General features: G+C 48.2%; 2 protein-coding genes across 2 annotated transcripts; both read right to left on the bottom strand.

Moving 5' to 3' along the window:
- Positions 1 to 1,771: 1,771 nt before the first annotated feature.
- Positions 1,772 to 13,468, bottom strand: LOC311498736 (segment polarity protein dishevelled homolog DVL-3-like). Its single transcript, XM_084559456.1, has 15 exons — positions 12,908 to 13,468; positions 11,836 to 11,905; positions 11,596 to 11,729; positions 11,430 to 11,518; positions 11,205 to 11,349; positions 8,356 to 8,452; positions 7,461 to 7,530; positions 7,174 to 7,313; positions 6,997 to 7,073; positions 6,778 to 6,845; positions 6,585 to 6,706; positions 4,696 to 4,852; positions 2,933 to 3,100; positions 2,687 to 2,860; positions 1,772 to 2,603 (listed from the first exon to the last, which is right to left on the bottom strand). The coding sequence occupies exons 1-15, from the start codon at positions 13,081 to 13,083 to the stop codon at positions 2,326 to 2,328; spliced, it is 1,965 nt and encodes a 654-aa protein (XP_084415582.1). The 5' UTR covers positions 13,084 to 13,468; the 3' UTR covers positions 1,772 to 2,325.
- A 236-nt stretch (positions 13,469 to 13,704) lies between these two features.
- On the bottom strand, positions 13,705 to 21,171 carry rnpepl1 (arginyl aminopeptidase like 1). Its single transcript, XM_084559451.1, has 11 exons — positions 19,515 to 21,171; positions 19,288 to 19,428; positions 18,974 to 19,125; positions 18,762 to 18,878; positions 18,458 to 18,693; positions 16,506 to 16,619; positions 16,308 to 16,420; positions 16,039 to 16,147; positions 15,719 to 15,946; positions 15,486 to 15,628; positions 13,705 to 14,483 (listed from the first exon to the last, which is right to left on the bottom strand). The coding sequence occupies exons 1-11, from the start codon at positions 20,001 to 20,003 to the stop codon at positions 14,187 to 14,189; spliced, it is 2,139 nt and encodes a 712-aa protein (XP_084415577.1). The 5' UTR covers positions 20,004 to 21,171; the 3' UTR covers positions 13,705 to 14,186.
- Between the last annotated feature and the right edge of the window lie 5,837 nt (positions 21,172 to 27,008).

The following is a 27,008-nucleotide window of genomic DNA, read 5'->3' as shown; positions in this document are numbered from 1 at the left end:
AATAATAATAACAATAATAATAATAATAATAATAATAATAATAATAATAATAATAATAACAATAATAATAATAATAATAACAATAATAATAATAACAATAATAATAACAATAATAATAATAATAATAATAATAACAATAATAATAATAATAATAATAATAATAATAATAATAATAATAATAACAATAATAACAATAATAATAACAATAATAATAATAATAACAATAATAATAACAATAATAATAATAATAATAATAATAACAATAATAATAATAATAATAATAATAATAATAATAATAATAACAATAATAATAATAATAATAATAATAACAATAATAATAACAATAATAATAATAATAACAATAATAATAACAATAATAATAATAATAATAATAATAACAATAATAATAATAATAATAATAATAATAATAATAACAATAATAATAACAATAATAATAATAATAACAATAATAATAATAATAATAATAATAATAATAATACTCGTTGTATTTAATTTATTTTCTCATCAGAATCAGAAATGATTGAGCAACGTTCTGCTCTGATACGTCAGCCAGAACCTGGACCCAGAACAAAGGTTCTACAGGTTCTATGATTCTCTGGATCATGAGAAGAAACATTTGGACGATCACAGGTTGATTCACGACTTCCTGAACATCAGGGACAAAACAAAGACAGCAACTGTCCAGGCGAGTCCAGGTGAGTCCACCTGAGTCCAGCTGAGTCCAGCCGGTCTGGAATGGGACACGTCCCTCCGCGTGTCAGGTGAGACAGCTGAGACCAGATGAGACCAGATGAGAACAGATGAGTCTAGCTGAGTCCAGGTGAGTCCAGCTGAGATAGGTGAGTCCAGATGAGACCAGCTGAGACAGCTGAGACCAGCTGAGATAGGTGAGTCCAGATGAGACCAGCTGAGTCCAGGTGAGACCAGCTGAGTCCAGCCGGTCTGGAATGGGACACGTCCCTCCGCGTGTCAGGTGAGACAGCTGAGTCCAGGTGAGACCAGATGAGACCAGATGAGACCAGGTGAGTCCAGGTGAGTCCAGATGAGACCAGATGAGACCAGCTGAGTCCAGATGAGACCAGCTGAGTCCAGCTGAGACCAGATGAGACCAGCTGAGTCCAGATGAGACCAGATGAGACCAGCTGAGTCCAGATGAGAACAGCTGAGTCCAGCTGAGTCCAGCTGAGTCCAGATGAGACCAGCTGAGACCAGCTGAGTCCAGGTGAGACCAGCTGAGTCCAGCTGGTCTGGAATGGGACACGTCCCTCCGCGTGTCAGGTGAGATAGCTGAGTCCAGGTGAGACCAGATGAGACCAGGTGAGACCAGCTGAGACCAGGTGAGTCCAGCTGAGACAGCTGAGACCAGCTGAGATAGGTGAGTCCAGATGAGACCAGCTGAGACCAGCTGAGTCTAGCTGAGTCCAGGTGAGTCCAGCTGAGACAGCTGAGACCAGCTGAGATAGGTGAGTCCAGATGAGACCAGCTGAGTCCAGATGAGACCAGCTGAGATAGGTGAGTCCAGATGAGACCAGCTGAGACCAGCTGAGTCTAGCTGAGTCCAGGTGAGTCCAGCTGAGACAGCTGAGACCAGCTGAGATAGGTGAGTCCAGATGAGACCAGCTGAGTCCAGATGAGACCAGCTGAGATAGGTGAGTCCAGGTGAGTCCAGATGAGACCAGCTGAGTCCAGATGAGTCCAGCTGAGACCAGCTGAGACCAGCTGAGATAGGTGAGTCCAGATGAGACCAGCTGAGTCCAGATGAGTCCAGATGAGACCAGCTGAGATAGGTGAGTCCAGGTGAGTCCAGATGAGACCAGCTGAGTCCAGATGAGTCCAGCTGAGACCAGCTGAGACCAGCTGAGATAGGTGAGTCCAGGTGAGTCCAGATGAGACCAGATGAGACCAGCTGAGTCCAGATGAGACCAGATGAGACCAGCTGAGACCAGCTGAGATAGGTGAGTCCAGGTGAGTCCAGATGAGACCAGATGAGACCAGCTGAGTCCAGGTGAGTCCAGGTGAGTCCAGATGAGACCAGGTGAGTCCAGGTGAGTCCAGGTGAGTCCAGATGAGACCAGCTGAGTCCAGATGAGTCCAGCTGAGACCAGATGAGACCAGCTGAGACCAGCTGAGTCCAGGTGAGTCCAGGTGAGTCCAGATGAGACCAGATGAGACCAGCTGAGTCCAGGTGAGTCCAGGTGAGTCCAGGTGTGAAAGTTCAAGATGAAACTTTCTCAGTGAGTCACATCAAGTTTTCAGTTTCAGTTCATTAAGAAGAGACAGGATGTGACATCATCACAGGGGGGGTCACATGACATCCACAAAGAAGTCACTGGGGTTTCCCATGGCCAGACGGATGGACTGTCTGGAGGTGGAGACTTCAGGCTGACCTTTGGTTGGAGGTGGAAGGTCCTTGTTACCATGGAGACCAGAGGAGGAGACAGGGTGTGTTTGGGCTCTGCCATCACTGGGGGACTCCGCCTCCAGTTGTCTGTTGAGTGATGTCACTACCCGTTTGGTTGGCTCTGATTCGCTCCCTCCTCCTCCTCCTCCTCCCTCCTTCTGATCGTCACTGCTACAACTTCCTGTTTGATCACATGACACCATGATGTCATCAGGAAATAAAAACCGACTCCAGGTTTATCAGAGAAATTAACGAGTCTGTCACCTTCACTGGGATGGCCTCCTCCTCCTCCTCCTCCTCCAGCCTCCAGCTGGTGGGCGGGGTGAGGGATGCCATACCGGTAGGGGAAGGCTGAGGGCCCTTGGGGGCCTAATGGAGGGGCCAGTGGGTCAGAATCAGAAGCTCCTTGGTGGTCGAGCAGAGACATGAGGGACAGATCTGAGGAGACAAGAGGAATAAAATGATCCTGATTAAAAATGAAGCAGGAAACAGGAAGTGCTCCGGCCTCACCTCCTCCCAGGTCTCCGAACACGTAGTAGCACTGCTCCGAGAACGAGACCTTGTTGACGGTGTGGCGGATGAATCCGGCCTTCAGCAGGTTCCCGGCGTAACGGCGAGCTTCACGGCGGTCGATGAACCCCTCCACGTTCCTGTGGAGCCAGTCGACCACGTCTGAACCTGGAAGATGAACGAGTCTCTGAGTCTCTGACTGAGTCTCTGAGTCTCTGAGTGAGTCTCTGACTGAGTCTCTGAGTCTCTGACTGAGTCTCTGAGTCTCTGAGTGAGTCTCTGACTGAGTCTCTGAGTCCCTGAGTCTCTGAGTCTCTGACTGAGTCTCTGAGTCTCTGAGTGAGTCTCTGACTGAGTCTCTGAGTCTCTGACTGAGTCTCTGAGTCTCTGAGTCTCTGACTGAGTCTCTGACTGAGTCTCTGAGTGAGTCTCTGACTGAGTCTCTGACTGAGTCTCTGACTGAGTCTCTGAGTCTCTGACTGAGTCTCTGACTGAGTCTCTGACTGAGTCTCTGAGTCTCTGACTGAGTCTCTGAGTCTCTGAGTCTCTGACTGAGTCTCTGACTGAGTCTCTGACTGAGTCTCTGACTGAGTCTCTGACTCTCTGACAGAGTCTCTGACTGAGTCTCTGAGTCTCTGACTGAGTCTCTGACTGAGTCTCTGACTGAGTCTCTGACTGAGTCTCTGACTGAGTCTCTGACTCTCTGACAGAGTCTCTGACTGAGTCTCTGAGTCTCTGACTGAGTCTCTGACTGAGTCTCTGAGTCTCTGACTGAGTCTCTGACTGAGTCTCTGACTGAGTCTCTGACTGAGTCTCTGACTGAGTCTCTGAGTCTCTGAGTCTCTGACTGAGTCTCTGACTGAGTCTCTGACTGAGTCTCTGAGTCTCTGAGTCTCTGAGTCTCTGACTGAGTCTCTGACTGAGTCTCTGAGTCTCTGACTGAGTCTCTGACTGAGTCTCTGACTGAGTCTCTGACTGAGTCTCTGACTCTCTGACAGAGTCTCTGACTGAGTCTCTGAGTCTCTGACTGAGTCTCTGACTGAGTCTCTGACTGAGTATCTGAGTCTCTGACTGAGTCTCTGACTGAGTCTCTGAGTCTCTGACTGAGTCTCTGCCTGAGTCTCTGAGTCTCTGACTGAGTCTCTGACTGAGTCTCTGACTGAGTCTCTGACTGAGTCTCTGAGTCTCTGAGTCTCTGACTGAGTCTCTGACTGAGTCTCTGACTGAGTCTCTGAGTCTCTGACTGAGTCTCTGACTGAGTCTCTGACTGAGTCTCTGACTGAGTCTCTGAGTCTCTGAGTCAGAGACTGAGTCTCTGACTGAGTCTCTGAGTCTCTGACTGAGTCTCTGACTGAGTCTCTGCCTGAGTCTCTGAGTCTCTGACTGAGTCTCTGACTGAGTCTCTGACTGAGTCTCTGACTGAGTCTCTGACTGAGTCTCTGAGTCTCTGAGTCTCTGACTGAGTCTCTGACTGAGTCTCTGACTGAGTCTCTGAGTCTCTGACTGAGTCTCTGAGTCTCTGACTGAGTCTCTGACTGAGTCTCTGACTGAGTCTCTGACTGAGTCTCTGAGTCTCTGACTGAGTCTCTGACTGAGTCTCTGACTGAGTCTCTGACTGAGTCTCTGAGTCTCTGAGTCTCTGACTGAGTCTCTGACTGAGTCTCTGAGTCTCTGACTGAGTCTCTGACTGAGTCTCTGACTGAGTCTCTGAGTCTCTGACTGAGTCTCTGACTGAGTCTCTGAGTCCAGGGTCTGGTTCTTACCAATGAAGGCGTTGGGGATACTGATCTTCAGCCACATCCTGTCTCGGACCTCCAGCCCTGCCTCTGGATTGGCCATCGCCTTAACGACCACCGTCATGTCGCTGTGGACGCTGAGCTGGCTGTCTTCGTGGACGCCTGGAAGACAGCAGCAGGAAGGCTAGTCACGGTCACATGATGCTGTCTGAGCATTTTCAAACTGTCATGTAACATCATCAGTTTGTATCATCAGATTCCACATGTACGCTTTAGCAGGGCAGTTGCTAGGAATTCTGGGCCCCCTGAAAGAATATCGGCGTGGGCCCCTCTACCCCATTCATTGCCACTTTTTTTATAACTGTAACTTTGTTTTTCTGTTGATGCCTGGTGTATAATCACTCACAATGAGTTAGAGTATTGTTATGTAAATTATTCCTGTTTCTCTGATTTGCAACACGTTATTACACCTCTGACTGCATACATCTTCAATCAACCACTCAACAAATAGGTAGTGGGTATTTTATTGTATTTATTAACTGATGAAGAATACACAAAATCTAAATGGGCTTACTCAGTAGGCTACCATAGCTCTAGGCAGACAGCTTCACTTTGCCATTGTATGTGGAGGGAAAGCTCTTTTGAATAATGTCACCCTTGTCAGGCAAAAAATATTTTTAAACCATCCAAAAGTCAGTGTGAACTGTCCAAAACTCTAAATTGTCTTTTTGTTATTGTCAGCCATTACGGTGTATTTTATTTTATATCGCTGTGAAAACAACAACAAATCTTGTTGGAACATTTAACTTTTTTGTATTTTCAAATGTCCCACCAATAGCGAACACATTTTTACAAGACCACACTTGAACACATCATGATAACGTTATTGACCTTCGCCTAATGCTCATAATTACTGAGTAGAACTTGAATGCGTCATAATACAGTTCAGTGTAGCCTGGTAAGTGAGCGGGTGCTTGGTGCTGACTGGAGCACTGTCCGACAGTAATATGTGTGAAACACACAGTCCGCTGTAGATAGCCTCCACATTAGTAACGTTCAGTTATCTACACTAGGAATCGCTGCTCTACAATGAACTGGCCACTTCCCGCCTCTCACCCGATGATTGACAGCTAACGTAAGCTACAGCCCCTGGCCCCGTCAGGTACGCGTTACAGACAATAAATGAATGAATGAATGAATGAATGAACAAGAGGCGCCCTCGGTAGTTTTACTCTCACCATTCTTAGAAAAAAAAAAATGATGTCCTGGGCCCCTGCTCTGTTGCTCCTAGCCCTGGCCTCCCTCTCTAGTCTTTTCTAGTCTCCAGATTTGTGTTTTTTGTTCCATCATCTTCATCTTCCTCACTCCCTGCTGGAGTTCGCTCGCGCTCAATTCGAACCCGCGGTGTGGACCAAACCATTTTTTAAGAAGGGGAAAAGAGGGTTATTGAAATTATTAAAATTAAAATATTGCGTGACTTTGTGGCTTTATTTTAGTTCAGATTCATTACTATGAATATAATTTAGTTAAGCCTACGCATAATAGTTTAGTCGTAGAGGCTACTGGGGGCTGTGTGTGGCCCTGATGGGCTGTGGGCCCTTAGAATTGTCATCACCTTTCCCCCCTATACGACGGCGCTGCGCTTTAGTCAGATATGAGTATCTATGACAGATGTATGTTTATCTTGCTGTTCTCTTCTCTCTTTCTTCTGTCTGTACCCGGCTGGCCTTAGGCAGATGGGTTCCTCCATATGAGCTGGTTCTGGTTCTGGTTCTGCTCGAGGTTTCTTCCTGTTAAAGGGAGTTTTTCCTGCCACCGTCTCCTTCAGGCTGCTCTGGGGGTTTCAGGCCGGGTTTTTGTAAAGCGTCTTGAGACGATTTGTATTGTTATTGACGCTATATAAATAAAATTTGAATTGAATTGAATTGAGCGCTGCAATGGCTGATGGGATTCGTACCGTAGTGTGGGAGGAGTCTGCCCGTCATGGCGGCCGTGTGAGACACCCAGGCAGCGGGATCGATGGGACGGACTGGCTCACCTGTAAAGAATGAGGACAGAGTTGACTTCCTGAAACACCTTCTACTTCCTGTTTGATTGTTGATGACTCACTCCTCGGCAACGTGAAGCAGCTTCGCGGGTTTGAATCCCAACACTTGGCCACCGTCAACGTCACCGGACTGAAAGACAAGAAGGAGATCACTGGACTCTATCTGTCTCTACTGGATTCTACTGGACTCCACTGGACTGTATTTATTACTAACATTATTATTAGTACCACTAATAGTACTAATATTTGTAGTATTATCAGTAGCAGTACACATGTCTGACCCCGGCTTGTGGACAATGTCTCTCAGGACTCGGACGGCTTCGTCGTTACTCATGTTCTCAAAGTGGATGTCGTTGACCTGAACAGAAAGTACAGTATTAGTATTACTACTACTACTACTACTACAATATAAAACTACTATCTCAGTATTAGTACTACTACTACTACTGTACTAGTACCTGTAGTAACATGTCTCCAGGTTCGATGCGCCCGTCCTCGGCCACAGCTCCTCCCTTCATGATGGAACCGATGTAAATACCTCCATCTCCTCTGTCAGTACTCTGACCCACTATACTGATACCCAGGAAGTTATACCTCTCTGAGGGACAGGGACAGAGAGACAGAGACAGGGTTGGGGACAGAGAGATTGAGCAACAAAGTGAAGGGGACAGAGAGACAGGGACAGAGACATGGTTAATGTCCTCCAGTGATTCTCATTGAATCTGTTCTCAGGTCATGAACTCACCGAGGTTAAGAGTCACAGTGATGATGTTCAGAGACAAAGAGGAGTCAGTGATACTGCTGAAAGAGACAGACTGAGGAGGAGGAGGAGGAGGAGGAAGAGGAGGACGGAGAGGAGGAGGAGGAGGAGGAGAAGGAGGAAGAGGAGGAAGAGGAGGAAGTGATTAGTTTGATGAGAATTCAACTGATAAACATCGATTATCAATTAGTGTATTAGTGTGTAGTATAGTGAAGTATAGTATAGTGAAGTATAGTATAGTAGTCTGTAGTATAGTGTATTAGTGTGTAGTATAGTGAAGTATAGTATAGTGAAGTATAGTATAGTAGTCTGTAGTATAGTGTACTAGTGTGTAGTATAGTTCTGTTGTGTTCTATTAGTTGACATTGTTGCTGTGGTTATAGAGCATGTTTTTTGTCCTTGATGTCAGTGAATGCACCATGAGAGATGGTCGTTCTGGTGGAGTGAGAGACTGACGGTGTTTATAGATAGATAGACTTTATTAATCACTAGCATACCGTACATAATATATTACAAAAATAAAACAGGAAAACAAAAGAATCTATACACACAATATTTACAAGAATAATAATAATATAATTGGATATTAACAATGAAATTAAAAGACTTTAACAACCATGTGTGAGATGTGAAGTCACAATAAGTCCAGTCCAGAGGTGTCGTGTGATCTACAGCCGACAGTAGACGTGTTCAAGTTACAATAAAGTCTCAGAAAATCCTCCATAGCTTCTTTTTACAATGTTATCAGGTCAAGATTTCATTACTTTCTACTGTGACATCATCAGAGACTTTCACCACATATTAGTCGACTTTAAAAAAATCAGAAGTCGTTTGACCCCTGGTGTGTATTAATGTGTAGTAGTGTGTATTCGTGTGTTACCTTCTCCATCCGTGGCGTCTTCGGGCGGCGGTGGCGCCGTCGTTGTCGTCGGATGAGTCGTGGCGAGGAGCTGCTCTGCTCTGTTGACTGGCTGAACCTGCTGTGACATCACAGAGACCTGATTGATTGACAGCGCTGTGGTCGCCAAACATTTAACGTAAATAAAAACAAATGAAAATGTGTAAAGTTTAGAATCTGAAGTCGAGCGTCCTACATGTACCTGCCGGTGGACCAACAATGGACCAATAGATGATCTGATCTGATCTGGTCTGGTCTGGTCTGGTCTGATCTGATCTGATCTGATCTGATCTGATCTGGTCTGGTCTGATCTGGTCTGGTCTGGTCTGGTCTGATCTGATCTGGTCTGGTCTGATCTGGTCTGGTCTGGTCTGGTCTGGTCTGATCTGATCTGATCTGGTCTGGTCTGGTCTGGTCTGATCTGATCTGGTCTGGTCTGGTCTGATCTGATCTGATCTGATCTGATCTGGTCTGGTCTGGTCTAATCTGATCTGATCTGATAACATCTGCCAGACGCTGGAACTCTTCATCTGCTCTGAGATCATCTTTTATCTACTGGACTGAATGGATGGTCATGTGACTGGCAGCAGCCAATCACAGCAGGAGGACGAGGACAGAGCCTGAACAGGTTAACTGGAGCAGAAGAAGAAGACCTGAGGGTGTCACCACAAACCGACCAATCACAGCCAGAGCTGACAGCAGCACATTTCCCCTTTATGTGACTGACATATGGTTAGCCTAGCTTAGCACAGAGACTGGAATCAGAGGGAAACTTTCAAAGTCAAAAAATAGTCAAAGTCAGCTTTATTGTCAAGGCCACGGTGCAACAACTTAAACATAAAATGTACAAATCTGAGATTACAAAATAAAAAGACCTATATAAAAATTTATATAATAAAATAAAAACTAAAGCACATGACAAATAGACATAAAGAGGCTGGTTCAGATAATAAACAGTATAAATGTCACAACGTAATGTAAAAGGCGATGTGGTGTCCAGAGAGTTCAGTTTCCTGACAGGCTAGTGGATGAAGCTGTCCTTGAGTCTGCTGGTCCTGGTCTCCTCCCTGATGGCAGCAGACTGAGGAAGTTGTGGTGGGTGGGGAGACAGGTGTCCTAGATGTCCTCTCATTATGCCCTGGATGGTCTTACGGCAGGACGCAGTGCAGGCGCCGTACCACACAGTGATGCGGCTCAGGATGCTCTCGATGGTGCCTCTGTTGAAGGTGCAGATGATGGGGGCCGGTGCTCTGGCTTTCCTCAGTTTGCGCAGGAAGTAGAGGCTGTTGAACCTTCTTTGCCAGTGATGCGGTGTTGGTCGTCCAGGAGAGGTCCTCTGTGACGTGCTCACCCTCTCCACAGCAGCACCGTTGATGTTCAGAGGAGCATGCTGACTGTGCGCTCTCCTGAAGTCCACAACAATCTCTTTTGTCTTTTCCACATTCAGCGAGAGATTGTTGTCTCCACACCACGTAGCCAGGAGGCTCACCTCGCTCCACCACAGTCGTGTTGTCTTGACTTGATGTGATGCATGACCAGTCGTTCAAAGCACTTCATGAGAGCGGGAGTGAGTGCAACGGGACGGTGGTCATTGAAGCCGGAGGGAGACGACTTCCTCGACACCGGGATGATGGTTGTGGCTTTGAAGCACGTAGGGACAACAGCCTGACAGAGTCAATGAGATGTTGAAGATGTTTGTGAAGACATCTGTGAGTCTCTCAGTACACAACCAGGAATGTTGTCTGGACCTGAGGCTTTGGCTGCATTGATACTGCTAAAGGATCTCCTCACACTTGTGGAGGACAGTGTCGCCCCTGGTGGAGTCTTCTGTGCCTCAGTGTGAGTGAAGAAGTCATTTGGCTGGTTCAGCAGTGAGGTGGACGTTTCATAGGTCTGTGGTGTGGGCTTACAGTCCGTGATGGTCTGTATCCATCGCCACAGACACCGAGTGTCTCTGCTGTCGCTGAAGCTCATCGTACAGGCTAGGTGCAGCAGAGACACAGCAGAGACACTCCAGGCTAGGTGCAGCAGAGACACAGCAGAGACACTCCAGGCTAGGTACAGCAGAGACACTCCAGGCTAGGTGCAGCAGAGACACAGCAGAGACACTCCAGGCTAGGTGCAGCAGAGACACAGCAGAGACACTCCAGGCTAGGTACAGCAGAGACACTCCAGGCTAGGTGCAGCAGAGACACAGCAGAGACACTCCAGGCTAGGTGCAGCAGAGACACAGCAGAGACACTCCAGGCTAGGTACAGCAGAGACACTCCAGGCTAGGTGCAGCAGAGACACAGCAGAGACACTCCAGGCTAGGTACAGCAGAGACACAGCAGAGACACTCCAGGCTAGGTGCAGCAGAGACACAGCAGAGACACTCCAGGCTAGGTACAGCAGAGACACTCCAGGCTAGGTACAGCAGAGACACAGCAGAGACACTCCAGGCTAGGTACAGCAGAGACACTCCAGGCTAGGTGCAGCAGAGACACTCCAGGCTAGGTACAGCAGAGACACAGCAGAGACACTCCAGGCTAGGTCTCGCCGTGTTTACCCCTCCTCTACTTCCTCTCATGCTGCTTGTGGCGCCTCTACTGTAGGTGAGATACAGGTGTGGGGGTCGGTGATGGTGTTGACCTGTAGAGCGGACCCCAGTCCTGTAACTCTTTGGTGTGTGCAGGTTTAACTCTATAAATGTGGTTCTGAGACGTCGAGCAGAAATCCACGCCTGTATCTGCCGTTAAGGACAGGTTGACGCGACAAGACATACAAGATCTGTTAGCCTAGCTTAGCACAAAGAATGTCAAGTGTGTGTGTGTGACAGGTGTGTGTCTGACCGTCCTCTGGAGTCTTCCTCAGATGAACACAAACTGGACGTCTCTAACTCGCTGCTGTGCTGTGTTGACGAGCTGTCACTGTCACCTGTTGGCCCTGCCCCCTTCTGACCAGCTGGTTCGAGGGCGTGTCCATTCAAAGATCCACCTGCAGAGACAGCAGCCAATCAGAGGCAGGCGGCAGGTGGACGTTCCTCTCTGTCTCTCTCTCTGTGTGTGTGGTCTTACCTCGGTCGTCCACACCTGTCCTCTGGAGATCGTCAGTCTCAGGTTTGACCTCTGACCCCTGGACGTCGTCATGATTGAGAGCAGCCGCACTGAAGGACAGAAGTGACATCACTTCCTGTCTGTGTCAGGTACACAGTACTGCATACAGGTGATCTCAGGTACTCACTGGAAAGATGAAGGTCTGGAGTGTCCAATCACACATGTCCTCTCTGTGGGGGGTGGGGCCTGGCAGGTGGGCGTGGCTATAGACTGGGTATCAGACCCCCTGAAATCTGACTGACAGGTGTCAGACGACACCACCTGAGAGAAGAGCAGAGATACACCTGAACAATCTGACACACCTGGAGAGAGAGACAGTGTGTGTGTGTGTGTGTGTGTGTGTGTGTGTGTGTGTGTGTGTTCTGACCCAACAGACGACTCGTCCGTTGACCAGCGGCAGCTTGGAGTCATCATCACTGATCTCCTCTTTAACAACCCTGTAACACACACCTTCATCATCATCATCATCATCATCGTCACTGATCTCCTCTTTAACAACCCTGTAACACACACCTTCATCATCATCATCATCACTGATCTCCTCTTTAACAACCCTGTAACACACACCTTCATCTTCATCATCATCTTCATCATCATCATCAGTGACTCCTTTCTGATCTGAGACACTTTGATTAAACACACACACGTTGGTCTGTGTATCTTTGTGAGGACCAGAAAGTCCTCATAAAGGCAGCTAAACTAACACCAAGGCAACATTAAAAGCTTTTAGAGTGTGTTCTATAATCTGAGGGATTAAACCACAGCTCAGATTATTAAACACATGAAACATTAATGGCTTCACATCCTCTAATGTTTTTAGATGAAACACTGAATGACTGAATGACAAACAAAGATGGCCGACATGGAGACGCATGCTAATGCAGCAACATGCTAATGCAGCAACATGCTACAGTCATGTTTATGACAGTAGCTGATTCAATGGTAAATTAGCAGTCAGCGCTATGTAAGCTAACAACAAGTAAAGACAACAACTCCCATGATCCCACACTTCTTAACGACATCAACATGATGTTTGATTGGTAGAGTTTATGCCTCGTGTTTAATTAGCTTGCTAATGGTGATTCTATTGCTAGCTAGCTAGCTAGCTACCAGTCCATGAGGGTAGCAGACATATAGCTAGCTAGCCAGACGGCTAACAGCTACTGATCAGCGTCACCAGAACAAGATGGCCGCCAGCATATCTGACAGATGTTGACTTCACAGTAGACAGAGTGTCGGCCATCTTTGTTTACAACCTGTAAAACTGATCTGTCATAAACAATAACATAAACAACAACAGCTGTTTATGTTATTGTTTATCAGAGCAGCGTTACTTCCTGTTTCTATTAGATGCTTATTTAATGTTAATCTATTGGTTATTATTTTTATTGATGATCATCTTTTATTATCTTATAGATGACCAGGGTCACGTGACTCACCCGAAGTCGTCATCCACGGACTTGAAGAAGAATTTCACGTTCGGTTTGTTCAGCGCCTGTTTGAAGTCCGCCAGGGTGACGCGCTGCGCGGGCACGCTGATCCGGATCAGGTAGGGGGTGTCCTGGTCCTCCAGGTGGTAGATGACCCGGGTCTCCTCCGTCATGCTGCCCTCCATCGAGCCCGGCCCCGGAGCTCCGCACCGGCCCGGAGGAGAGGGAGGAGGCGGATGCTGAGGGACACACAGAGACACCTGTCTGTCTCTGTCTCTGTCTCTGTGTCTCTGTCTCTCTATGTCGCTCAGTTCCGGTCCAGATGTTCTGGTCCAGATGTTCCGGTCCACATGTTCTGGTCCAGCTGCTGATGTTCTGTCTCCTCCGGACGCCGTAAATGCACAGTCAATAAGACGCGCCACTTCCGCTTCGGCTCTTCAAAATAAGACGAATTCTATAAAACTCTACGTCTAAAATCAACTTCCGGTAGAGGAACAGTTTCAAGAACCAGCGGAAGGTTTGACTGTCCAATCAGATGGCCCCTTTAACGGCCCAAAAAACACGCGACTTTACACCTGAAGACTTTTATTTTGAAGGCAGAGATCCGAAACATCCGGTACATGCCGCTGAAAAATATGTGACTTTACACTTCCGGTTTGAGTTCCGGTTCATTCAGCATACGTTCCTTAATCAGCCAAATCATTAGGAACATGCTTAGTTTTATGAATAAATTAAAAGACACATACTTTTATTCTGAAGGAACATTTTTGTCATAAATAATAAAATAAAAATAGTTTCAAGGTTTCAGGTTTTTTATTGTTATCACACATTCATGATAAAGTGTCTGAGGAGGCGTTCACGGTCTGCTGGCGGCAGTGGGACGTCTGAGCGTGAACAATCAGAAGTTAAACCCTGAGTCAAACGTTCCCAGTGACAGTGAAGGCAGCGTTAAGGCCACTCAGGTGAATCAGCTGGTGTCAGGTGACTCGTCGTCTGGAGGTAGAAACAACATTAACTGGCAGCCAATCACAGCAAGGCACCAAGACAGGCCACAACCCCGCATCAATAACTTAAAGGACAAATGAAGTTGAACCAACAACTCTTCAGCTTAAGAGTTCAATTGCACCGAGGAGTCAAAGTCTCTGGACCGTCAGGGTCCCGTCAGACGGCCCACATGGAGGCCGGGGGCCACAGGGTCCCGTCAGACGGCCCATATGGAGGCCGGGGGCCACAGCTTGAGCAGCTCCTTCTTTGGAGTGACACAGTGTTTACAGTCGATCAGCTGACGTCACGCCGACACGTTGACGTCCAGCAGAGCAAGGGAGGCGGCCGTCCCTGTGGCGGAGGCAGTTGTCGTGGCAGCGGGTGGCGGCTGCAGTGGTGGGGTGGAGGGGGAGGGGCCGATGATGGGTGGGGTCGGGCCACTCTGATTGGCCAGGCCCGTCTGGAACAGGATCTGCTGTAAGGTCCGTCTGAGGTTGGGATGAAGGCGGCGCTGTGTCTGGTAGAAGATCTCCACGGCAACGCACTTCATCACCCCGGCAACCAGGTCCTCGTACAGCGGCACGGTGTACATCCGGGACGTCTGAGGATCAATCAATCAATCAATCAGTCAATCAGTCAATCAGTCAATGGACATCTGAGGTGATTCTGATCAATAGATATGATCAGTGATTATTACTGATTATTATTGATTATTACTGATTATTACTGATTATTATTATTTATTATTTATTATTACTGATTATTACTGATTATTTTTATTTATTATTTATTATTTATTATTTATTATTATTTATTATTTATTATTATTTATTATTACTGATTATTACTGATTATTACTGATTATTATTAATTATTTATTATTACTGATTATTACGGATTATTATTATTTATTACTGATTATTACTGATTATTACGATTATTATTATTTATTACTGATTATTACTGATTATTACTGATTATTATTGAGTATTACTGATTATTATTTATTATTATTATTGATTATTACTGATTATTATTAATTATTATTTATTATTACTGATTATTACGGATTATTATTATTTATTACTGATTATTACTGATTATTATTTATTATTAATGATTATTACTGATTATTATTATTTATTATTACTGATTATTACTGATTATTATTTATTATTATTGATTATTACTGATTATTTATTATTATTGATTATTACTGATTATTACTGATTATTATTTATTATTATTGATTATTACTGATTATTATTTATTATTTATTATTTATTATTATTTATTATTATTTATTATTATTTATTATTTATTATTATTGATTATTACTGATTATTACTGATTATTATTGATTATTACTGATTATTATTGATTATTACTGATTGCTATTTATTATTTATTATTATTTATTATTTATTATTATTTATTATTATTGATTATTATTGATTATTACTGATTATTACTGATTATTACTGATTATTATTGATTATTATTGATTATTATTTATTTATTATTATTGATTATTACTGATTATTATTTACTATTATTTATTTATTATTGATTACTACTGATTATTATCACTAATCCGTCTCACGTGTTTGTGCAGGAAGGCTCTGACTCGGGGCAGGTCGGGGTAGAAGGAGTTCCTCACGACCATCTGCAGCCATCGGATCTGGACCTCAGCGTTGAGACCGTCCAACAGAGACGAGTAGCAGGAGGACAGACTGAGCATGACCTCTGAGACACATCAACCAATAATCAATCAACCAACCAACCAACCAACCAACCAATCAGCTGATCAGTTACTGATCACTATGGTAACAGTACCGTGCTGCAGAGGAGACAGGTCCAGCATGCGGTCCAGGAACAGGACGATCTGGAAGGTGCTCCAGGACGAGAGGTCAAAGGTTGCCAGGCTCTGGGGGTCGGGGGGGTCGGTGCCCCTCCACAGGTCACACAGGTCCTGGACGGGTCCAATGAGAGCGCCCCCTGCTGACAGGTCTGGTTCATAGGGAGGAGGACCACAGCCGCTCAGCCAGCGCTCAAACTCCAGACCTGAGGAGACAGGAAGGGATGTCACAGAGGGGAGGAGCTAAACTGGAGGCAATGTCAGAGGGGTGGGGCTACAGAGGGAGGAGTCAGCTGACCTTCTCTCTGAGCAACAGCGGCGTCCTTCAGGTCAGGAAAATATGAGAGGAAGTAGTCGATGAGATCCTGAGCTACAACGCTCTGGAACTGGAACTCTGAGATGTAGTCCTGGACACGTGAGACATGAGACATGAGGACATAAGACACATCAGGAAGTGAATGTGATCTTATGAAAAGCAGGATGTAAACTAGTCACATGACCCTTGTCAGTCAAATATATTCAGAGATGCTAAAGTTCAGAAGTATGTGGACACGTGTCTGTCCTCACCCTGAGGAAGCAGTCAAAGCGTCTCACGTCTCCACTGAGTTCAGACAGGTAGGACACGAAGCAGAAACCTTTCTCGTAGGTGAACAGGTTCATCAGAGAGCTGGGGTTCACACCTGGAGGAGAAGACACACCTGAAAACTGACCCGGACAGGTAGGACGACACCTGAGTGCGTGTCTTACTGTGTCTGTGTGTGTTACCTGGCTCGAACTTGACCTGTAGTTTGCTCACAGGGTTGTTGTCTCCAAGGAGACGCAGCTGTCTGTGGAGAGCATCCAATCGAACGACAGTCTCCAGACAGGTGAACGCTTCACCTGAACACAAGGAGCAGAGCAAAGCATGTTCAGTGTGAGGACCTGCTAGCTCACCTGCTAACTGTCCTGCTAGCTGTCCTGCTAGCTCACTTGCTAGCTGTCCTGCTAGCTCACCTGCTAGCTCACTGCTAACTGTCCTGCTAGCTCACCTGCAAACTCACTTGCTAACTGTCCTCCTAGCTCACTGCTAGCTCACTGCTAACTGTCCTGCTAGCTCACCTGCTAGCTCACCTGCTAACTGTCCTGCTAGCTCACCTGCTAGCTCACCTGCTAACTGTCCTGCTAGCTGTCCTGCTAGCTCACTTGCTAACTGTCCTGCTAGCTCACCTGCTAGCTCACTGCTAACTGTCCTGCTAGCTCACCTGCTAACTGTCCTGCTAGCTCACCTGCTAGCTGTCCTGCTAGCTCACCTGTTAGCTAACCTGCTAACTGTCCTGCTAGCTAACCTGCTAGCTAACCTGCTAGCTAACCTCCCAGTACGTCTCTCTAGTGTGTTTTTCTTACTTGTTTTTATCCTATTTGCTTTTAACGTTTAATTTTGTTTACATACTATATACTATGTTACATTCTATATTATTATATATTATATTATTATATATTATTATATATTATTATATTATTATACATTATATTATTATATATTATTATATATTATATTATTATATATTATATTATTATACATTATATTATTATAAAGTATAATATATTATATTATTATATATTATATTATTATACATTATATTATTATATATTATATTATTATATATTATATTATATTATATTATATGGCACCCTGGGGTCATGTTAACCAAATGTTTTCCGTCATTGTCTGTTCTGAATAGTCACCTCTGACCTCTTGTCTCTAATCACAGTTTTCGTTCCAAACATCGCTGAACTTTCATCAGAGCATGATTTCCTGTTACACTGACGTTCACGTCAGAGCTCGGCTAGTGGCTAGCGGCTAGCGGCTAGTGGCTAGCGGCTAGCGGCTAGCGGCTACCAGGATGGAGGAATCATATGAAAGCACGTTGCTCGGACTGATGGAAGGAAACTTTTATTTAAAGAAACCACCTGATGGAAGCCTTGAAGAAAGCCAAGTTTTGTAAAATTGTGAAATAAAAGAGTTTATGTAGCAACGAAGCACTTCAACCCTACGGTGCCGTCTCAGAGCTGTTAGCGCTAGCGGTCACGGTCCGAGAACAGACAAGACGTGTCGGCAGCACAAAATGTTTTTTTGTTTTTTTACCATTTAAAGTCAATACTGTTCTGAAAAAGTATTAAAGTATAAAAACGTCACTTTAACTTTATGTCTGTTCAGATGTTTTCTTTCTTTTTCTACTGTTTTGAATTGAAATGTAATTAAAGAGCTTGAGTTTCTAATGTTCATGTCTGTGTCTATTAATTGATTCAGTCGTCCACTAAAATACATGTAAATTAAAAAATGTTGCTTTTTTTGGGCAAATGTTGTTATGAGATTAACATGTGATTAATCGAGATGAAATAATTATAAAGCCTCTAATTAATTAATGTTTTTTAATCGAGTGCCACCCCTAAGTTTTAGTGAAATCCTTTCATTTCATTCATGTGCAGCTGCTGAGGAAACAGTGTGTTCATCTGTTGATGTGTGAATATTAATTAGAAATGAATGAAAATTAAAAAATTAAAAGTGACGGGTAAAAATATGACGGGATATTTATGATTTCCCACAGGATAAATAAAGTAGTGTAGTAGCAGCAGTTAGCTGTGATTAGCTGTGATTAGCTGTGATTAGCTGTGATTAGCTCTGATTAGCTGTGATTAGCTCTGATTAGCTCTGATTAGCATCTTTAGCGCCCTACCATAGGCCTCGGTGGTGATCCTGCGCTGGGCGTAGGTCGCCAGTCCCTCGCTCAGCCACATCTCCTCCCAGGTGGCGTTGGTGACGGCGTTGCCGAACCATCCGTGAGCGATCTCGTGGATGACGTCGATGAGCAAGAACTCGCTGCTCTCCAGGATGGAGGCGATGATGAAGGTGAGGCAGGGGTTCTCCATAGCCACGATGGGGAAGGAGGGGGGGAGGAAGACGATGTCACACCTGAGGATCAGCTCAGTCAGTGATGCGAGCGCCACGTTTAAAAATAAGGAGGCGTGTTTAAGGCCTACCTGCCCCACAGGTAAGGTCCAAACAGGTCCTCGGCCACGCCCAGCCAGCGCTCCACGCTGCCCCCTAGCTTCTTCACTGCACAGGACAACAGACAAGGCTCCGCCCACACACGACTCCTGAGAGGAGCCACGGCGACCACAAAGGGTCAGTTCACTAACAGCTAATTAATAAACAGATTAATTAATATGTAATAAAGTGTTAATTAAGTGACCTGGGGCCCATGTCAGCGTGCTGCAGCTCCCCGGCCACCAGCGCCACCAGGTAGGACGGGACGGGGAACTCCATGGAGAACTGGAAGACTCTGTCCTGTTTGGAGTAGGAGCTACGAGACGCACTCATCAGGACGGTGACTCCATCTGGGACCTGAGGATGAAGAGGATGAAGAGGATGAAGAGGATGACTTGTTAGCAGGTTAGCTAGCAGGTTAGCAGCTAGCAGCTAGCAGCTAAAAGGCTTCCAGGACGATTTTAGGTGAATTGATGGATCAGTTGTTGATCATCGTCCTGCTTCTGGTTCTGGACTCACCCGGACCGTGGCACTGTAGGTGGTCTTGACGGCCGGCGTGTCGAAGCAGGGGAAGAAGGAGCGGTTGTAGACGGAGTGACCCTGAGTGAAGACCAGAGGACGGGACCGTCCACAGGTCAGCTCTGGGTCCAGCCACCAGATCTGAACACACATTAGAACCAGAGTCCTGAACTCAGCATCAGAACCACTACCACTACTACTAAGGTCCAGTCTGGTTGAACTCTTACCGCTGGTCCGTCTGTGGTGGTGTAGCGGACCGTGATCTGGATCAGCCGGCCCGGTTTGACGGCGGCGGTCGGCAGGCTGATGTTGAGCGAGGAGCCGTAGTCGGTGAACGGGTCAACCCGGTACGTGAGGGACACGGGCTCCTCCTGCCCGGCCCCGGGGACCTTACAGTCGATAGAGTGGATCAGCAGCGAGGGGTGGGAGTCCAGGACCAGGGTGCAGACTGCCGGCTGGACCGGGACCAGGTCCAGAACCAGCCAGCCACTCATCTCCTTCACTGCAAAGTTGAGCCGCAGGTCCAGATGGAAGTGCCGCAGCGTGAAGCTCCTGAAGTTGGACGCCGAGGCCACGTCCACCAGGGGGCGCCGCGGAGACCCAGGTCCCGGACCCGCTAAGGGGCGGCCCGGTTCCCCCACACAGCGCCCCCCCGAGACCGGGAGGGACTTCCTACAGCAGCACAGGGAGGTGGGGGTCTGGTGGAGGTCTGCCATGACTGGACCGCTCAGACCAAGGCCGACGGCATCAGAACCGAGAGAAAGACCAGATAAGACCGCAGCTAGAACCAGGACCAGGACCAGGACCAGGACTAGAACCGGGAACAGACCAGGACAGACCACAACAGGACCCAACAAAGACTTTATTTAAACCACAAATAAATAAGGACACTTGGAAACCAGAACAGAAACTGGTTTAGCTGAAACCAGATTAAATTAAACCAAACTAACCGAAACTGGATTAACTCTAGATTATCTGAACGCAGTTTCAGACATTTTAAACCGATTTAAATAAACCAGATTGAACCGGGACTGGCTGCATTCAAAGCCCCATAGAAGAAAAGTCTAATTTAACGCAGCGGCTGACGCCAGTGAAGGCTCCGAGGTCGAGGACTGGGTCGAACCGGTCGAACCGAGCTGTTCCGTTTCCAGTCAAACCAGCAAAGAACGTGACAGAACCAGTTTAACATGAGAACATTTCACTGGGTTCAACCAGACACAGACTGACTGAGGGAGAGCGACATTAACTCCATTCAAAACCTCATTAACCAAACGTCTAATTTAGAGTGTTGCCTCTTTTCCATTTAAACCCAGTCTAAACCACCAGGCCAGACTACACTCAGAAAACAGCTAAAATAAAGTCCGTCTGAAGTCAAACACTTTAAAACTAACACTTTAACTCAGGGGCAAAGTCTAAACCTCCAAACTAAACTTTAATAACTGAAGTTAAACTGCTGAAACTACATTTAAAGAGAGTTTCAGTCGAGGCTAGCTGCTCTCTAATTAGCATACTTAGCTAAACGCCACTCAACCAGAGTCCATTTAAAAAACAGGCACTTTAAGAAAAAGAAGCAAAGTTCCACTGAGAGCAGCTTTAACTAGTTACTAGTTGAACTAACCGGTTACCAGCGCCACTAACCAGCAGCCGGATCATTATCAGAGTCTAACCCGACAACACGGTCATGTAAAATCCATCAGGACCCGGCTCCCTGCTCCGTGTCCCGGTCGCTGGCTGCAGGTCCTCCCGGTGGTCTGACGGAGGCTGGAGCGGAGAGGAGACCTCGGACAACGGAGACTTGATGAGAGGACGGAGAGGACGGACACACCGGAGACACCGGAGACACCGGACACACAGCCGGAGGACCGAGAGGACCGAAGAAGCTCGGCTCCGGACAAAACAGGAAGTAACAACAGCGGAGGGAAAAGTTTCTGAAGGCCGCAGGGGGCGCTGCGGAGCCGGGACGGGACGGGGGGTAGGGGGGGTAGGGGGGGGTTGGGGGGGGGGTGGGGGGTATTAATTAATTCACTAACTCATTGATTTATTTGTTCCTTCCTTCATTTGTTAATTTATTCATATGTTTAATGATTCATTCATATTTACTTAATTATAATTTAATCCTCATTCACTCATTCACTCATTGATTATTTGTTCCTGTATTTATTTATTTATTCATTCATTTAATCCTTCAGTCATTACTGGATTCATTCAAGTATTCACTGACTCAAACGCTCATTCATTCATTCATTCATTCTTTAATCATCCGTTCATTTATCGGTGAAGAAAATAAATCAGTGTTTATGTTCAACCAGCTGTTTGACCTGATGAATGAATGAGTTAACTAATGGATGAATAAATGAATGGATGAATAAATGAATGGATGAATATAGTCTGTTAAATGACCACATGAGGGCGCCACAGTGGGACAGCTCCAGGTGAAGGAGGAGCTTCAGACTCAGGACGGTGACGGCGTGAAACGTTGTTGTTGTATTTTTTAGTTTCTGGTCATGAACCTCAGACTCAACATTTAATTTATTATTTATTGATGATGCTACACAGACGCACAAACACAACGCTGAGAAAACAAACCTCAGGCTTTTATTTTGACAGTGGTTAAATGAGGAACCTGGATGTGTGCTGCCCTCTACAGGCAGACAGCTGCAACTACAGACTGAACATCAATAATAAACACAACCAGTTCATTAAACCATCAACGTTTATTTTATTTTTACACTCTGGTCTTCAATGAATGTTTCATTTATTTTCTCTGGAGGTCAGTGAACACAACATCCCTCTGCTGCAGCGCCCCCTGCTGCTCATTTCTACTGAAGCTAGCATGCTAACATGCTAACAGCTATCCTGGCCTGTGGACTTGTAATACCAGTTTCTAGCTGAAGAGGCGATAGAGAGAAACTGCAGCACGAGAGGAGGAGGAGGAGCCTGTCGTCAGCTCATTTACATAAATCAACATATTAATCATTAGACTCTTTTTAGTCTGATGAACAAATGTCTGATTTATTTTCTGCTTAAGTGAAGAATAAAATAATGATAATAAAAATAAAAACAAATATATAAACAGATGATCATTTTTGTGGAATGAACTAAGTAACGAAGCAACTACTGAAAAACTAAAAGAATATTAAAAGCTAAAAAACTATTTTCATCAAACTCATTCATTCATCTTCTGTCCACCCTGGACAGGTCTCCAGTCTATCCCAGCTGTCATTGGTCTAGAGGGGGGGTCCACCCTGGACAGGTCTCCAGTCTATCCCAGCTGTCATTGGTCTAGGGGGGGGGTCCACCCTGGACAGGTCTCCAGTCTATCCCAGCTGTCATTGGTCTAGGGGGGGGGTCCAGTCTATCCCAGCTGTCATTGGTCTAGAGGGGGGGTCCACAGGGGGGGTCCACCCTGGACAGGTCTCCAGTCTACCCCAGCTGTCATTGGTCTAGAGGGGGGGTCCACCCTGGACAGGTCTCCAGTCTATCCCAGCTGTCATTGGTCTAGGGGGGGGGTCCAGTCTATCACAGCTGTCATTGGTCTAGAGGGGGGGTCCACAGGGGGGGTCCACCCTGGACAGGTCTCCAGTCTATCCCAGCAGTCATTGGTCTAGAGGGGGGGGTCCAGTCAATCCCAGCAGTCATTGGTCTAGGGGGGGGGGTCCACCCTGGACAGGTCTCCAGTCTACCCCAGCTGTCATTGGTCTAGAGGGGGGGGTCCAGTCAATCCCAGCAGTCATTGGTCTAGGGGGGGGGTCCACCCTGGACAGGTCTCCAGTCTATCCCAGCAGTCATTGGTCTAGAGGGGGGGGGTCCAGTCAATCCCAGCAGTCATTGGTCTAGGGGGGGGGGTCCACCCTGGACAGGTCTCCAGTCTACCCCAGCTGTCATTGGTCTAGAGGGGGGGTCCACCCTGGACAGGTCTCCAGTCTATCCCAGCTGTCATTGGTCTAGAGGGGGGGTCCACAGGGGGGGTCCACCCTGGACAGGTCTCCAGTCTATCCCAGCAGTCATTGGTCTAGAGGGGGGGGTCCAGTCAATCCCAGCAGTCATTGGTCTAGAGGGGGGTCCACCCTGGACAGGTCTCCAGTCTACCCCAGCTGTCATTGGTCTAGAGGGGGGGTCCACCCTGGACAGGTCTCCAGTCTATCCCAGCTGTCATTGGTCTAGGGGGGGGGGTCCAGTCTATCCCAGCTGTCATTGGTCTAGAGGGGGGGTCCACAGGGGGGGTCCACCCTGGACAGGTCTCCAGTCTATCCCAGCAGTCATTGGTCTAGAGGGGGGGGTCCAGTCTACCCCAGCAGTCATTGGTCTAGAGGGGGGTCCACCCTGGACAGGTCTCCAGTCTACCCCAGCTGTCATTGGTCTAGAGGGGGGGGTCCACCCTGGACAGGTCTCCAGTCTATCCCAGCTGTCATTGGTCTAGAGGGGGGGGTCCACCCTGGACAGGTCTCCAGTCTATTCCAGCTGTCATTGGTCTAGAGGGGGGGTCCACAGGGGGGGTCCACCCTGGACAGGTCTCCAGTCTATCCCAGCTGTCATTGGTCTAGAGGGGGGGGGTCCAGTCTATCCCAGCAGTCATTGGTCTAGAGGGGGGGGTCCACCCTGGACAGGTCTCCAGCTGTCATTGGTCTAGAGGGGGGGGTCCACCCTGGACAGGTCTCCAGTCTATCCCAGCTGTCATTGGTCTAGAGGGGGGGGTCCAGTCTATCCCAGCAGTCATTGGTCTAGAGGGGGGTCCACCCTGGACAGGTCTCCAGTCTATCCCAGCTGTCATTGGTCTAGAGGGGGGGGTCCAGTCTATCCCAGCAGTCATTGGTCTAGAGGGGGGTCCACCCTGGACAGGTCTCCAGTCTATCCCAGCTGTCATTGGTCTAGAGGGGGGGGTCCACCCTGGACAGGTCTCCAGTCTATCCCAGCTGTCATTGGTCTAGAGGGGGGGTCCACCCTGGACAGGTCTCCAGTCTATCCCAGCAGTCATTGGTCTAGAGGGGGGTCCACCCTGGACAGGTCTCCAGTCTATCCCAGCTGTCATTGGTCTAGGGGGGGGGGTCCAGTCTATCCCAGCTGTCATTGGTCTAGAGGGGGGGTCCACCCTGGACAGGTCTCCAGTCTATCCCAGCAGTCATTGGTCTAGAGGGGGGGGTCCAGTCAATCCCAGCAGTCATTGGTCTAGAGGGGGGTCCACCCTGGACAGGTCTCCAGTCTACCCCAGCTGTCATTGGTCTAGAGGGGGGGTCCACCCTGGACAGGTCTCCAGTCTATCCCAGCTGTCATTGGTCTAGAGGGGGGGTCCACAGGGGGGGTCCACCCTGGACAGGTCTCCAGTCTATCCCAGCTGTCATTGGTCTAGAGGGGGGGGTCCAGTCTATCCCAGCAGTCATTGGTCTAGAGGGGAGGGTCCACCCTGGACAGGTCTCCAGTCTATCCCAGCTGTCATTGGTCTAGAGGGGGGGGTCCAGTCTATCCCAGCAGTCATTGGTCTAGAGGGGGGTCCACCCTGGACAGGTCTCCAGTCTATCCCAGCTGTCATTGGTCTAGGGGGGGGGTCCAGTCTATCCCAGCTGTCATTGGTCTAGAGGGGGGGTCCACAGGGGGGGTCCACCCTGGACAGGTCTCCAGTCTACCCCAGCTGTCATTGGTCTAGAGGGGGGGTCCACCCTGGACAGGTCTCCAGTCTATCCCAGCTGTCATTGGTCTAGGGGGGGGGTCCAGTCTATCCCAGCTGTCATTGGTCTAGAGGGGGGGTCCACAGGGGGGGTCCACCCTGGACAGGTCTCCAGTCTATCCCAGCAGTCATTGGTCTAGAGGGGGGGGTCCAGTCAATCCCAGCAGTCATTGGTCTAGGGGGGGGGTCCACCCTGGACAGGTCTCCAGTCTACCCCAGCTGTCATTGGTCTAGAGGGGGGGTCCACCCTGGACAGGTCTCCAGTCTATCCCAGCTGTCATTGGTCTAGAGGGGGGGTCCACAGGGGGGGTCCACCCTGGACAGGTCTCCAGTCTATCCCAGCTGTCATTGGTCTAGAGGGGGGGGGGTCCAGTCAATCCCAGCAGTCATTGGTCTAGAGGGGGGTCCACCCTGGACAGGTCTCCAGTCTACCCCAGCTGTCATTGGTCTAGAGGGGGGGTCCACCCTGGACAGGTCTCCAGTCTATCCCAGCTGTCATTGGTCTAGGGGGGGGGGGGTCCAGTCTATCCCAGCTGTCATTGGTCTAGAGGGGGGGTCCACAGGGGGGGTCCACCCTGGACAGGTCTCCAGTCTATCCCAGCAGTCATTGGTCTAGAGGGGGGGGGGTCCAGTCAATCCCAGCAGTCATTGGTCTAGAGGGGGGTCCACCCTGGACAGGTCTCCAGTCTACCCCAGCTGTCATTGGTCTAGAGGGGGGGTCCACCCTGGACAGGTCTCCAGTCTATCCCAGCTGTCATTGGTCTAGAGGGGGGGTCCACAGGGGGGGTCCACCCTGGACAGGTCTCCAGTCTATCCCAGCTGTCATTGGTCTAGAGGGGGGGGGTCCAGTCTATCCCAGCAGTCATTGGTCTAGAGGGGGGGGTCCACCCTGGACAGGTCTCCAGCTGTCATTGGTCTAGAGGGGGGGGGTCCACCCTGGACAGGTCTCCAGTCTATCCCAGCTGTCATTGGTCTAGAGGGGGGGGTCCAGTCTATCCCAGCAGTCATTGGTCTAGAGGGGGGTCCACCCTGGACAGGTCTCCAGTCTATCCCAGCTGTCATTGGTCTAGAGGGGGGGGTCCAGTCTATCCCAGCAGTCATTGGTCTAGAGGGGGGTCCACCCTGGACAGGTCTCCAGTCAATCCCAGCAGTCATTGGTCTAGGGGGGGGGTCCACCCTGGACAGGTCTCCAGTCTACCCCAGCTGTCATTGGTCTAGAGGGGGGGTCCACCCTGGACAGGTCTCCAGTCTACCCCAGCTGTCATTGGTCTAGAGGGGGGGTCCACCCTGGACAGGTCTCCAGTCTATCCCAGCTGTCATTGGTCTAGGGGGGGGGGTCCAGTCTATCCCAGCTGTCATTGGTCTAGAGGGGGGGTCCACAGGGGGGGTCCACCCTGGACAGGTCTCCAGTCTATCCCAGCAGTCATTGGTCTAGAGGGGGGGGTCCAGTCAATCCCAGCAGTCATTGGTCTAGAGGGGGGTCCACCCTGGACAGGTCTCCAGTCTACCCCAGCTGTCATTGGTCTAGAGGGGGGGTCCACCCTGGACAGGTCTCCAGTCTATCCCAGCTGTCATTGGTCTAGAGGGGGGGTCCACAGGGGGGGTCCACCCTGGACAGGTCTCCAGTCTATCCCAGCTGTCATTGGTCTAGAGGGGGGGGTCCAGTCTATCCCAGCAGTCATTGGTCTAGAGGGGGGGGTCCACCCTGGACAGGTCTCCAGCTGTCATTGGTCTAGAGGGGGGGGGTCCACCCTGGACAGGTCTCCAGTCTATCCCAGCTGTCATTGGTCTAGAGGGGGGGGTCCAGTCTATCCCAGCAGTCATTGGTCTAGAGGGGGGTCCACCCTGGACAGGTCTCCAGTCTATCCCAGCTGTCATTGGTCTAGAGGGGGGGGTCCAGTCTATCCCAGCAGTCATTGGTCTAGAGGGGGGTCCACCCTGGACAGGTCTCCAGTCTATCCCAGCTGTCATTGGTCTAGAGGGGGGGGTCCACCCTGGACAGGTCTCCAGTCTATCCCAGCTGTCATTGGTCTAGAGGGGGGGTCCACCCTGGACAGGT

Source organism: Chelon labrosus, assembly GCF_963514085.1.
Source record: "Chelon labrosus genome assembly, chromosome: 13".
NCBI classification, from domain to species: Eukaryota; Metazoa; Chordata; class Actinopteri; order Mugiliformes; family Mugilidae; genus Chelon; species Chelon labrosus.
Note: the sequence above shows the minus strand (reverse complement) of the source record. Positions and strands in the feature narration are given on the sequence as shown.